This window comes from Pteronotus mesoamericanus, unplaced genomic scaffold (assembly GCF_021234165.1).
Source record: "Pteronotus mesoamericanus isolate MK-2021 breed Mesoamerican mustached bat unplaced genomic scaffold, CSHL_Meso_final contig_94, whole genome shotgun sequence".
Lineage (NCBI taxonomy): Eukaryota > Metazoa > Chordata > Mammalia > Chiroptera > Mormoopidae > Pteronotus > Pteronotus mesoamericanus.
The window spans coordinates 16,911,357-16,926,030 of record NW_026555285.1 but is presented as its reverse complement, the minus strand read 5'-3'; the positions used below and the strand labels follow the sequence as shown (position 1 = coordinate 16,926,030).

The following is a 14,674-nucleotide window of genomic DNA, read 5'->3' as shown; positions in this document are numbered from 1 at the left end:
CATATGATTAACCATTCTGAGGTGTACAACTCATTGGCATTTATCTTCCCAACATCTAGTTCCAGAACATTTTCATCAATACCAGCGGAAATGCTGTGTCCTTTTTTTTGAATCAGTCACCCCCCTCCCCGCCGAAGCTTTGGCCAACAGAAACTCCTTCAAACTGATTCCTTTGTTCTTTGTTCTTGGGCATATCCCATCATCCTTTGAGTACTTCCTCACTATCTTGTGTAGGATTTTCCATGATCAGCCTATACTGTCCTAGCCCCAGTCATGGAATCAGCTTTTTCTCTTAGGGAATGTTCCCTTGAGTTGGGACTGCTATTTGGAAATCAATATTGGGGTGCTGGATCTTCTAAAGGGGAGTTAGGGTGTATATATGTGCTCCTGTATGTGCATATATATGGCATGTGAATATATGCATGTGTGTGCATTTGGATATTGTATGTAGGTGTACAGACATATGCATATAAAACGTATTAATATATATAGAAAACACATGTACATACACAGGCACATCTAAAACATGTATTACTATATCTATTATGTATATAGGAAACACTTATGAATAGTAACACAACTACCCATCTTATATCTATTTTTTTATGTCTTTATCGTTGTCTATCATTTAAATAGCCCCTTCCTTTTTCTACCCAAACCAGTTTATTCTGATATCTCCAATTTTCAATTCTAGTTTATTTCTGACATTATTATCAATTTGAAATACAGTTACGTTCATTGAATTTGGATTTATTTCACTTTAGGATTTCCTTCTCATTCTTCTTGATTTTATATTTTTCTTTTTGAGTATATGAAACATCGACATAGTTCTGAAAGTCAAAACTACACAAAAAGTACATGAAGAGAATTTTTACTCACCCTCATTTCTCTAAGTTGTTCTGCTCTCTCATCTTCATCGTGTTCCCATCCACCCCTTGAAAGGTATACAGTCTCATTAGTTTCACATTTTGTATCATCATATTTCTCTCCATCATTTTGTACAGGTAAAAAATTGTATTTTCTCATTTTTCTTTCATAAACACAAGGTAATATGTAGGGTCCCGCACAAATAATCCCTTTTTTATTGCATAAAAATCTTTTATTACAAAATCATAAGCATGTAATTCTGTAACATAACAATATCACACTCAAGGACACCATATGACATTTTAGGTGAAATGTTCAAATTGCTGTCCATGTCGTGCGAGATATTCACATACCCTACCAACCACACTCAATGGCATTACTTCTGCCGGACCCTGTATATTCTAAAATCCATGATATATTAGTTCAGAGATACCCTGATTCTTCTTATAACTGCGTGCTATAGTTGATGCAATGTGCTCATGCTTGTGGCTCACCACTGTTTTTGCAACTGCTATTCTCTGGCTTCAGGTAGAAGCAGTTGACTGTTAACTATTCTGGTATGTCACTTTTAAGGCTTAAAGGCTAAAATAATATTTCAGTTCTGGTCATAGCAAGCAGGTAGAAGTTACGTAACATTCAGAAGATGTTGCATTCAGCAGTTGAAGCGAATCTTAAACACATAAAATAGTCTAAACATTCAAGTGCCTTATTGAAGGCAATGGGCCAATGCAGGAAAGCTTTCCTTGTGAATAGGAGGGAAGTCGATGCTAGTGGTGGGTCGTAGAGAAATGTAGTGTGTTGTGAATATAGTGAACAACCCTAAAATGTAGAAATTTCTTTTATTGTTATTTCAGGTTAATTTCTAATTGTCTAAAACTAGCGTTGGATCAATTTTTCTTTTCCTTTATAAAGATATTTTAGGAACTGAAAGGAGAACAGCATATTTTCTATATTTTATCATATTTCTTTGTAAAAGTGTACTTGGTAATTCTAAACTTTTATGGTATGCTATTTTTAATGTGCTTTAAAAGCAGCCTCCAAAATTATAGAGTTTGTGGTACGTAATGGTGCTCATTTAATGTTTGGAAAAAATTACAAGTAACTCTTTAAGGGCACTCTCTGCTAAACTTTATTTTGTTGGTGAATGCACCTTTGTGCAGTACTTTACATCACTCATAGTTTCTACTATGAGTTTGCGTGATATCATCTCCGAATAACAGATTTTTACTGGTAATGGAGATATGTTGGGGTTGTAAATGTTCTGAAAACAAGCAATCTATATTGCAGTGACAGCTTTGTGTTTCTGTTGATCAGTGACATGAGGGATGCTAGAAATCATTTGAAAAATGTAAGGAAATGGTCGCAATGCATTTTAATAGCAATATACATGACAGTAATTTAGATTATAATTACCCCCTTGGCAGCTACTGTGCTTCCCCCCGCCCCATCTTTTTACGGTGCTGACTCTGCTGTTTTCTTAAAATATTGTCATTATCAATGCAAACTATTTCTTTAAATAGGCTTTACATTTTGTATCATCTTATTTATCTTCACAAGTCTCATCACCTGAATAATAGCTACCAAGAATTCAGGAATTATAATACTAAAAAGAAACGGAGGCAGTTCGTTGATAGTTACTGACATAAATAAAAACCCATAGACATAGAGACAGACACATACCCCCATGCAAGAGTGTACGCACACTCTCTCATATCTATGGAAACTGAGGCTTTTTGACTATTTTGACTTTATTTTCATGGAATTTTTCTGTTTTCTGCAGTTTACATGCCAACAATTATCCAAATAAGCGAATGTTATGGAGAAGGATCTTGAACCTACTAACTAACTTCATACAAAAATCACTTGTGGTTTCAACCTATTCTTTCAGTCCCCCAGTATTTAAAAAGTTACATCTCTAGGAGCTACATATTTTAGGTATTTATGTTAAATTCATAAATAAAGACAGCATTTTAGAAGTGTGATTAAAAGACTAGACTAATACCTGCAGTTGAGGATGTTGAGTGGTGAATTGCAGTGTAGGCCATTTGTCAGGAGCAACAAGGTTTTATTTCATGTTTTGAATAATAGTTTACAGCAATTTGAGTAATGTTTAAGAGTATAATTTCTGATTTCTGTGATGTCTCAAATAATGAGGCATACTTTTGCTTAAAGCAACTACTGTGTGTTATGCACTTTACTAGGGACTAAAAGGTCGCTGTCGTGATGCACACTGACATCGTGCTGTGTCACTGTCCTGCAGAGCATGCAGACTTTCTGGATTTATCTTTTTACTTATATTATTTTAAAAATCAGGTCATCATTTAATGATGGATTCTCCATGGTTGTATAGAAATAATTCAATTAGTTGAAAAAATGAAATAAAGTTTTTCACCATTTTCCACTGGTAACTTTAGGTATGGTATATTTTTAATTTGTCATAGGTGTGGTATTCCAAATTACTTTGCGAACAAGTAAGATCGAACAGTGAAGGTACATACACTCAATAATTATTAAATCTGAACCGACTTGACATGTAGGCATTGAGGAAGGTACAGAAGAATCTGCTCTAAGATGAGTCAAGTAGTTACTTTAATGAAAGAATGTTTGGTTTTAGAGAAATAGAAATGGTAAGGGGAATAAGGATGAAAATGAGAGTTACATTTTGTACCTTAGAATATATTTAATTAAAAAATCTGATGAGTAATTTATGTACATTTCTTTCTGTTCTGCATTTGGTGTTTTAGGATAAAATTTACTAAGGGATTAGAAAAGATTTAAAAATTATGTTGGATAAATATCCTTCTAATTTTCTTGCTCTCAGGCAGACATTCTTATCTCAGTAATGTGTTTGATACTGCAGGGGATCAAGCTTTCTAAGTATTTTCACCTTCCTGGCTGATGGGCTTGTAGATATGCAGGCAGGAGTGCCCTTCCCTTCTCTCTACCTTCTTCCCACTTCCTTTGAAGTTATATAAAATGAAAGAAACACAAGAAGAGCTGTGCTTACAAGGAGTATTTCTGATTATTCATGCAACATAATGTTTTCTCTCCTCAATTTTCTTTTATACATGTATTTTGATAGTAGTATAATAAAAGGGGGAAATTGTGCTGAAAACTAATTTCCCAAATATCTGGTCTGTTTCCTAGGACTTTAATTTGAAATATTCCCTTCTGAGTAATCATTTTTTTCATAATGGTTTGACTTTTTCTTTCTTATTTTAATCCTCAGTCTACGTATATCTTCCATTTTATTATAAGCTCATTCATTTGTTGAATGCCAGGCCTTTCCTGGGGCTGACGACGCAGCGATGAATTAGCAGCAGCCCACACTGCCCTGGCAGAGGTGTTCTAACGGCAGGGTGGCGTCACACAGAGGCGTCATGTACTGACAGGCTCCTTACTCCTAGCAGACTTGGCTCCCTAGCTCATTGCTTTCCTTCCTGCTACTACCACTGACATTATTCTTACTAACTTCATCATTGACATAGATGATCCATCCAACCTTCCGTACTCTTATTTCCTTGACTTTATCACTCCCGGTGACCTTTGTTTTTCCAACCAAACTCATCCACTCATTATCTTGGATAGTAAAATATCAGCTCTAAATATGGTTTACAAACTTCCTTTCCTGGGCACTGTCTGTCTTTCCTACTTACTTAAATATTCTCACTTTAAGAATTCCATAACCCTTTTAGCCATGGCTGGTGTGGTTTAGTGGTTCAGGCGTTGTCCCACAAACTGAAAGGCTGACGGTTCGCTTCCAGTCAGGACCCACACCTGGGTTGTGGGTTGTGGGCTGGGTCCCCAGTTTGGAGAATGCGAGAGGCATGCAGTTGATATCTCTCTCTCACATTGATGTTTCTCTCCCTCCCTTCCCCTCTCGCTAGAAATAAATAAACAAATCTTAAAAAAAAAAAAAAAGAGAATTCTATACCCTATTAGAACTGTTAATCCATTGACTCTACCATTTTTTTTGTGTGTGTTTAGTGCCTCTTCAACCCCACATGCCTTAACTCCTTTCCTTATGGACCTTAGACACACAGTCCTTTGTTCTCCTCTTGTATAAACCATCAGCTACCTCATCTCTTTACATACACTCTGCCCTTTGTTAAACTTCCCACCTCTTTGCATTTGTTCTTCCGTACAGCATGCATCTAGGAGGAAGCATGTAGCACACTGACTGGTATTTCCCGAATGACCACGGTTGACCAACAAACTTAACATGTATCTTAACAGACAACAGATCTTCTCAGTGCACTTCTTTACTTTCTGAAAATGATTTCATCTTTTTTCCCCATACCTCTAGTTCTCCATTTTTCACTTTTAGCTGATGTTTATTGCTGCTTCTATTACTGAGAGCATCGAGGTAATGGAACTGCCGTACCTCACTTCCAAATCACCAGATCTAACACTGTACCAGAATCTGTTCCCTTTGATTCTGCTTTTGTTCTTACAGTGATATACTTTCCCTGCAACTGTGTAGGGTCAATCTTTCCTCTTATGTAGTAGCTCACATCCCCTGTCATCTTACTCAAGGGTTTTTTGTTTGCTTGCTTGTTTTACTGCATCTGTAACTACCCTTTGCATCATCAGTTTCTTCCCATTTGCTTGGTCGTTCTCAGCAGCACGCAAACATGGTCTGCCCCTCCCATCCCTTGCCCAAATCACACCCACAGCTACTGCCCCAGTTCTTTGCTCCTCCTTTACACGAAAATCTCTTCAGAAGTGTTTGCATTCTTTTCCTTTCTTTCCCCCTTAAAGTTCTGTTCAGGCTTATCTTCAGTATACCTGCTATTCAAGCTGATATTGATAAGGTCACAGTGGTTAGTAGATCGTGACATCATTCATTTAGTTGTTGAGACCAAAAGCTTTGGCATCATCTTTAAATTTTACTTCTTTCACACCTCACGTTCACTGTCAGCAAATCTTGTCTGATCCATCTTCGTGTTGAGCAACTCTCCTGTCTTTCATCCCTAGCATCTTATGCCAGGCTACTGTCAACTCTTGACCAAACAGTATAGTAGCCTTCTAATTGGTCCCCATGTTTCGTGTTTTGCCAGTTACAGTATGTTGCCACATTGGACATAGAATAATTTTTAAAAAAATGCTTATTAGATTTTCTCTATGCTCAGTACCCTCCAGTAGTTTTTCCTCCGCTCAAAATAAGACCTAAAGCGTTCACCATGGCTTGCAGGATCCTGTCAGTGGCCTACACACTTTCTTGGAAACAGTCAGATTGAAAACATTTCAGGTTTCCTGTGTCCATCGCGCCTCAGTTGCTGCTGCTTCATCTTCCTCTTCCCTTCTCTCCTGTGCTTCCTCTTCCTCCTTTTTTTTCCAAGCTTTTAAAAATGTAAAAAGCATTCTTAGCTCGAGTCATAAAAAACAACTTGGCAGTCAGACTGTAGTTTTTCTATCCCATCTCCAGTTATCAGAAGCCTGCCTGTTTTGTCTGTTTGTCATCTCTAGCTCTGTCATGTTCGCTGGGATTTAGATGCATCTTCTTGCTGTTCTTTGAATATACCAAGTTCATCCCTGCCTTAAGGCTTTGTATTTGCTCTTCTGTTTGCTTGGAATATCCTTCTCCCAGATTTCTCTCTTTATTTTGGTCCTTGCCCAGATGTTATTTTCTTAGAAAAATATCATTTGTTCAAAATTGTAACTCTTAAATAGCTACATTCCCTATTACCCACTCTCCTTCCTTCCCGTTCAAATAGATGACATCACATTTTAGCTTAGACTAAAAGCTTAGGTGGTATTTTTGACTTTTATTTTACCCTTGGATTTACATCATGTAAACAAGATCTGATACAGAGTAGGCATTCAACATAACTTTTAAATAGTTACACAGTGGTGAGTGTTTTAAGTAAGGAAGCCATAGATAGGGGACTCAGTTTGTGTAGCTCATAAAAGGCCTGGCCTGAGAAGTTAACCTCAGCCCAGATCTGACCGATGCCCAGGAGTAGGACTGTACAAGGATGCAGACGTGATGGTGAGGCTTTGGTAAGAGGGGAGGGTGTGAGAAGTAGGGATTTCAGGTGAAAATGCAGAGGCTTTTAGGCAATTTATTGCCTGTTAAATCCTTCATGCTAGAAAAACTTAACATGGCCGAGATAAAGAAGTATTTTTTGCCAGTGGGTTTAATCTGTTTTGCTCAATGTTTATTGGAAAAATCTACTTGCTGTCCCATTTAAGATGTTGTTCATCTTTAACACTATTCTGCAAACAAACAAACACACCAGAAATTAACAGCTCTGCTTCTATGCTTTGAACTAAAATGGTCGTAGAGAAAAAATTGACAGGTTGGTCTTGGTCTTTTATATAAATGGAGACATACACCACATACACTTTTTTGTGGCTTCTTTAACGCAGCGTAGTTATTTTGGATTCATTTATTTTGTGTTATCAGTAGTGAAAAAAGTTTTTTTTTATTGTTGTATAGTATTCCATTAAATGGATATAACCCAGGCTATTATGAATAAAACTGTTCTGAACATTGCATGCATATATTTATTTTCTCCTCCTGCTTAACACTTAGTTGTGCAATTGCTGAGTCCTGTGGTCAGTGTATATTTAGCTTGAAAAGAAACTGCCAGAACCCTTTTGGAAAGCGGCAGTACCGTGCTGCGTCTCCACCAGTCATGTCGCAGAGTTCCAGGGCTTCACATCCTCACTTCTCTAGGGAGTGTGTAGTGTTATTTCACTTGTTTTAATTTATATTTCCTGTTGATAAATTATTGTGAACATCATTTCATGTGATTATTAGCCATTCGTGTATCTCCTTTAGTGATTGTACTGTTTGTGTTATTACTATTGAATTGTAGGAGTTCGTTAAATATTCTGAATACAAATCCCTTATGAGCTGTATTTATCATTGGGAGAGGCAGTCTGTCATGGGCCCTGAATATCACTCTGTGTGTGTGTGTGTGTGTGTGTGTGTGTGTGTGTGTTTTATTTTTTTTTTTTTTTTTGGTTATGCCAAGAATTCAAAGCTTGAATACTCTTCACTCAGGCCACTTGCATTTACCGTGAATAGCCTTAGACGTGAAGTTTTGTCTGTGGGTAATGAGCAGGCTTGTTATGGCTCACTGGAACGGTCGTGAGTCCCCCGCGCTCAGCATTCTTCCCTGGACTGCAGCCCCCTGCCTGTGCAGGCGTCCAGCGTCCGTCAGGGGCCCTGCATCGCCCCGTGGGAGTTGGTGGGTGGGGGAACCAGTATATGCCGAGTCAAGTATTTTGACTCTATCTTAGGATTCTTGTGTTTTCTGTCAGCTTCCATGAAAACTTAGCAGGCTAACTTAGTTTGAATGTATGGTAAAATCTCAGGCTTTTTATGTTGCCTGGAATGTTGATTTTAATAGGGTCATTCTTGTATTGCGTTTTGGTTTTTATTTTGAGTATGCCTAAAATATTTTAAAATATTTTCTATGATACACACTTTATTGCTTTCTATTTTTTTATTTGAAAAAATTGTTACTTGAATTTGCAGATGTTTTGATACTACATTACTATTTTTGTGGATACCATAGATTGTGAATTTATAGATTTATGGGCAGAAGTAAGGAAATCATCCTCTCGAAGTAATACTTGGAGTAGTTGTGTGCTGCTGTTAATATGAAAGGTGAGGGTGATGTAATTGTTTTTAATGGGTAATCTTCACACAGTATGAATTAAAAAACTGTTTTTGACTTACTTTACAGGGAAGTCTTAAGAGAAATCGGCAGATCTCACCTCAGGAATTCATTCATGAACTGAAAATGGGGTCTGCAGATGAGAGACTTGTCACGTGCCTGGAGTCACTTCGCGTGTCTTTGACTAGCAATCCTGTGAGGTAATTTCTATATCTCAGCATCATCAGGGCATGTTACTAAATTAAACAGTAGTTATCAATCTGTTACTTGTATTTAATACTTTATTCTATAATTAGTAACCTTGTATAGCTCAACAACTATTTAAGGTAAAAAGTGAATACATAATATTGATATGCATAAAGAAATACAGTCGCAGTTGTACTTTTGTATATATTACTGGGTAACACATAGACTATGGACTTAAAAACCTCAGTTTTCTCCTTAGAATTTTAAAAAACTTAGGCTTTTTTAAAATGAGAATAATCATGATCAGAAACTACTAATTTACTGTGATTGAGTTTCACTCAGAATTTGGGGATTGCATTTATATTAGCTATTCTTGTTTGACATAGCAAGAAGTACCATTAATTAATTTTTTCCTTTGTTGGAAATGGTTGTGTTAGATTAGTGTTGCCCGAGTTAGCAAATATAAATACAGGATGCCCAGTAAAATCTGAATTTCAGATATTCTTATATTAAGAAAAAATGATTTTCTGAAATCCAAATTTAACTGGGTGTCCTGTATCTGGCAACATTAATATAGGAGTGTCTCTAAATCAATTTTAGACTTTTTAGCTGAGCATATTCTTAAAAATTTTCAAACAGAAGTTTTAAAATATCTGAGCACTTATAGAATTAGAATTTCACAGCTCCAAGGGTCAAAGGCAGATCAGTTTTAACTTGTTATTGTATAATATGTCAGTGTTTATTTCTGCATAAGAATATATCTTTATGAGTGTACATGATGTTTGTGCATATATTCTGAGGGCTGGAATGACAAATTATGATTGGTTGTTAATAAGTAAAAGAATCTCTTTGATATTCTCTCCAATTGTTACTTTCTTTGGATATTCGTAAAGTTTGGCTGTAGTATGAAAAAATTGGGGACAGTACAAGTATTTAAAATACAAGGACTCTACCTGCTAAGTCATGAAAGTTAGTGAGGTTTAACTATGGAATGTGAAGAGTGAACAAAGAATCTTTAGTATATTTCAACTTTATCTTTATTTTTTCATATTTTGCCACTTCCAATCTGTTTTGTAGACTGTAAACTAATAGTGGACATGAGACTGAGGACTTCATATTTCTTATTTACCTCTCTTTACTAGACCATGCTTAGCACATAGAAGGTATTCGGTAAGATTTGTTGATTGAAACAATGAAGTTCAATTTTAGCCTTAAGTCTTAATGTTGCCTATTGTTAGAAACTAAGTTGAGTTAGGAATTTATTTAGAGGTATAGTTGTACATGAAGCGCCCTGGTTTCTAGCTTAATATGTACCAGTTAAATGTATTAATTCACAAAATAATTATTGAGCACCTGCCGCTTTCCAAGTACTGTTAGATATGGGGCTTGAGAAAATGGCAGAGCTGTTCGAGGCCTGTTCCTATGGAGTTTAAATGTAGGAAAAGCTAGTTTTGGGTTGATTCGGAGCTATACTCATTTTTCAATTTATCGGGTAGGGCACTGGAAATGTTCTTGGCTTTTCAATATAATTAAAAGTAGACTTTACATTTTCTTCTTTATCTTCATCTTTTGAGTGGGTGAATATGCTAACAAAAGAAAAACTGACAGGGCTTCATGTATAAATTTATGCGCATTACAATAAAGTTATTTTTTGTGATTTCACCTAAAAACACTGGGGAATAATGCTATATGTCTCTTACATTTGAACCTAATTTAAATAAAAATCAAATTACTTCCCCAAGAATGGCCTGTTATAGAATATATTATCAGGATTCCACAAGTGATGTGGTTGTTCCCTAAGAAGTAGTCTTTTTAATCGAAGAGAATAGCAAATCTTTTTGGAGATTTTTCCCCCCTGAAATCATAGCACTTTATATAGACAGAGAATTGAGAAGATAACTTGAGAACATTCCGGTCTAGAGCTCTCTCAGAGGAATGGCTTAGCTGGACATGTAACTCTTGAAATTGTGCCTGTGCTCAAAGCTTAGGGACTTTGTGGTCAGTTGTTATGTATCTGCTGATAGAGTCAGTTTTTCTTATTTTCTCTTTTATATACAGTATGTAACTAAATCCCAAGAGAGAAAGAATTCTAATTTCTGTAAGCTTTTGAGGTCTATTGTTATGTGGTGTTACTGAGAAAATTATAGTTAAAACTTTTTAATGTCTGTGAATAGAGTTGAAAAAAAAACAAGTGAACTGATTAATGGTGGCTCTCCAATGCTGGGGTCAGGATTCACTTAAATCAAAAATCAAGGAAAAGGTAGGAGGCGCTACCCCCTTCCCCCGAACTGGAAGGCGGTATTTTTAGAGCCATTCATCAATTTATTTGAATCTCTGCCTAGGAATTATGAGTCACATCAACCTTTTACTATCTGGATAGTGAATAATGCAAAAACTTGTGCATTAAATAACAGATGATTTGCCTTGTTTTATGAAGAGTTGATTTGAAGATCACAAAGTTCTTCTGTTTGAAGTTTTATTGATTATTCAATATTCTTGGTGACACTTCTGTGCTAAAAGACAAAATTGCTTTATTTTTGAAGCAATAGAGAAGAGAGTAACTTCTTTAAATGATCAAATATTACTTTTAGTGGATCTTGACATAGTCAGCAATTACATTTAAGCTATCAGACACATTGACGTGGAAACGTAAAAAGGTAGACACTAACATCATTATGATTGATATCAAGCATTTTAGTCCGTACCCATCTATGCATATTGCAGAGTAATTCTAGAATGCATCTTCATTTTCTCAATTTGATGCAGCTGTCAAGTGTAAGATTTCTGTCTCAGAAAATCCAGTCTTATCAGGTCTTTGTATTTTGTGACTGTAGGCGTTGTTTTCCCTTACTCATGGTTAACATTCTGAAGTTTCAAGAAGTATTTCTCGCTTACTTTATCTTTTTGTTAGAAGATTTCTAAAGAGGTTTTGGAACTACATTTGATTAAGCTATAACTTCCAGAAAATCATTTTAGAAAAGTATGCAGTTAAAATGTATTTGTTTACCGCAAAGCAAGTGAGCAGCCTTACAGTGCCATTTTTCCATTTAGTCAGTGACATGTTTGAAATCTAGTTTTTTCCTCTTTTCTGGGTTTGAAAATACAAACCTGGTGGAGGGCCTTGGCTTTGGTGTGGATGTATGTTTTGTGTCATGTACTGCATCTGTGATGAAAAAAACAGAAAAGCTTATGGCAAGCGATGCAGTCAGTGTACTCATTTGGCATCAACGTGAACAGAGTAAAAAAAAGTTAAGGCCAAACATTTTGAAGTTACTAATACTTTGACTTATTTAAAAATTATTTTATAAAATGTTAAATATATTTAGAAAAAGTTTTTAACAGTAAATTAAATACCACATGCCTGTTATAGGAAATAATCTATACCTCTGAAGCTTCCATACATCTCTTCTTCATTCTACATAGGCTTCTCCCACTATTCTGTGGTGACCGGTATCTGGAATTTGGTGCTTGCCATTTTTTTTCTTTTCATTATAGTTTTTTTTTACCATATTATGTATTCTAAATATATTGGTTTCATATCTTCAATTCTGTGTAAATAGCATCATCTTCCCTGTATGCTTCTGAGACTTGTGGTTTCCTCTCTATTATCTTTCATAGATTTATGTATATTGATATGTGCAGCTACTCACGTTGTATCACAATCATTTTTATAGCTTTATTTTTTCTTATACTTTAGGAATATCTACATAGCATATGATTGCTTTTTTAAAAATTCTACCTGATAATCTTTGTCTTTATCTTGTAGGTTTATTTTTTGTGTTGATTATAAAAATATGTTGGAATTTATATCTGATTTCATTTTGATTTTTAGTTAGTTTTCCCGTGTTTTTCCTCCTCCTCCTCCTCCTCCTCCTCCTCCTCCCTCTCCCCTCCTCCTTCATTGTGCTCCTTCTTCCCCTTCCGTAGTTCTCCTTATTCCTCATCCTTAAATTCTTTTGGATAGATATTTAACCTTTTGTATTATTTTTCTTCATTTACTAATTTGGGAGACACATTCATTTTTTCTGATCCTGTAACAAAAAAAATTTAACATGCACAGAAAGGAACTTTAACACGCATGTACTTGAAAGGGATACAATTAAGCAAGAACTTGTTTATTTTTGAACCTAAGATGCTTAGACACCAATCATTCTCTTGATTTCTCTGTTATTTTTGAGTGCTATTTTAATTGGTTTTTATTTTTTAATATTATAAATTATTACTACTTTTGAATTTTAGTAAATATATGTATATGTTTATAAACACACATATATACCCATTCTTTTTGATTTTTGTACATTGTTTTTCTCTGATTAGTTTACTTTTGCTTCAGGTACATATTGCATTCCCTTGGTGAGAGCCTGTTCATGGTAAAACTCTTCTTATTATCTGACAGTGACTTTATTTTTGAATAAAATTTATTTTTGAAGGATAGTTTTCCTACCATATGAAATTGAGAGTTTTAAGATTTCTTACCTTAGTACATTGAAGATCGTATTTTCTCTTCTGTCCATTACTGTTTTTGAGGCAGCTGGCTCTTTATTTAAAGCTTGCTTTTTTTTTTTTTTTTTTTTTTTAAACAGCTAATCTGCCTTTTCTCTCTGGTTTTTATGATGCTTTTTCTTAGGTCTATAGTTTTATGTGTCTAGGTGGAATGTTTCTTATTTATCCTGCTAATTTTGGGGGCGGACTTCCTGAATATGGTTGTGTCTTTCATAAATTCTGTGAAAAATTTCAGCCATTATCTCTTTGAATATTGACTTTTTTCTTTATACCTTTGTATATTTTAGACTTTCTTACCACATATACCATTATTTCCTCACCTATTTATAGTTTCCATCTATTTGTCTCTCTACTCCATTCTGGATTTTTTTTTTAAGATTTCCTAGTTTCCTAATTGTTTTTTCACTGATGTCTAATTTACTGTTTAACTGATACATTGTATCTTAAATTTTCATTATTATTATTTCATCCCTATAATATTTCTTTAGCTCTGTTTTAAAACTGTCATTTTTAATAATTTTGTGCCCCTTACCTTATTTTTTAGTACTTTTTGTTTAAACATATTCAGTATTTTAATTTTATATTCTTGTCTATAATTCCAGTAAATGAACGTATGTCGAGCCTAATACTGGTGTTGGTTTTTTCTTTTCATCTTTAGTCATATCTTGATTCTTTGTGTATTTTGTAATTTTAGAGTGGGACCCCCTATTCCTTAGAACTTCTCCTTTGAGGTTTATATCGGAGATACACACTGTTAGAATGAATTAAAGTGCTTGTACTACTGGGAGCGTAGGGATACTAATGACTTGATGCCACCTTAAACTAAAATTACTGGCTTGTCGATAAAAGAAAATTCAGCCTACAGAAAAGTCATGTCAGAATTTTTTAAGCCAAAAATTTGAGGACATGCTCCAAAGCAAAATCTCAACAGGTTGAGGAAATACTCCCCAGAGTGGCAGTTTTGCAGCTTATTTTATACAGTAGAATCAAAGAAGACATGAAGAAAGTACATGAAATCCATTGGTGAGTAAAGAGGTAGGAGCAAGCAAAGCAGGGGAAATCTCTGGGATTAGATAAAAAGCAAAATGGAGAGACACGTAGTTCTGTTACAGTGGTGAGTAAAGGACAGGTAACACTTAGGTCTGTAGAGATGGTGTGCCTGCAACAAGGTAGCAGCGAGGGGTTCTCTTCTGGTATCCTGTTCTGGTGGTCTGGCGCTGGCCTTTGTGCCTTCCAGGGGGAGGAAAAGAAGATTATTCTGACATTTCAAAGGGACATTTTCCTGGATGTACAAAGACAATAGACATGACCCTTGTCAAGGAAACCACAGGCCTAGGATGTATGACTACACACTATGACCCGTTTTAGTTAGTAATTTTTATGTTGAGACCCATGCTGTGTGGTTGCTTTCAGTCACCAAGTTTCAAAGCCGGCCTGGTGATGCTCATGCCCTCCCTCCCAAGCTTGTCAGGCTTAGTTTGTGGCCC

The 14,674-nt window shown here is 35.5% G+C and overlaps 1 protein-coding gene across 3 annotated transcripts in view; it reads left to right on the top strand.

Annotated features, from left to right (window-relative positions):
- DIAPH3 (diaphanous related formin 3) overlaps positions 1-14,674 on the top strand; it is a 459,782-nt gene that overhangs the window by 91,445 nt on the left and 353,663 nt on the right. For all 3 annotated transcript variants that reach the window (XM_054586406.1, XM_054586404.1, XM_054586403.1), the window contains one exon: positions 8,568-8,698. In XM_054586406.1, coding sequence (XP_054442381.1) covers positions 8,568-8,698 — 131 coding nt within the window. The remainder of the gene's footprint in view (positions 1-8,567; positions 8,699-14,674) is intronic.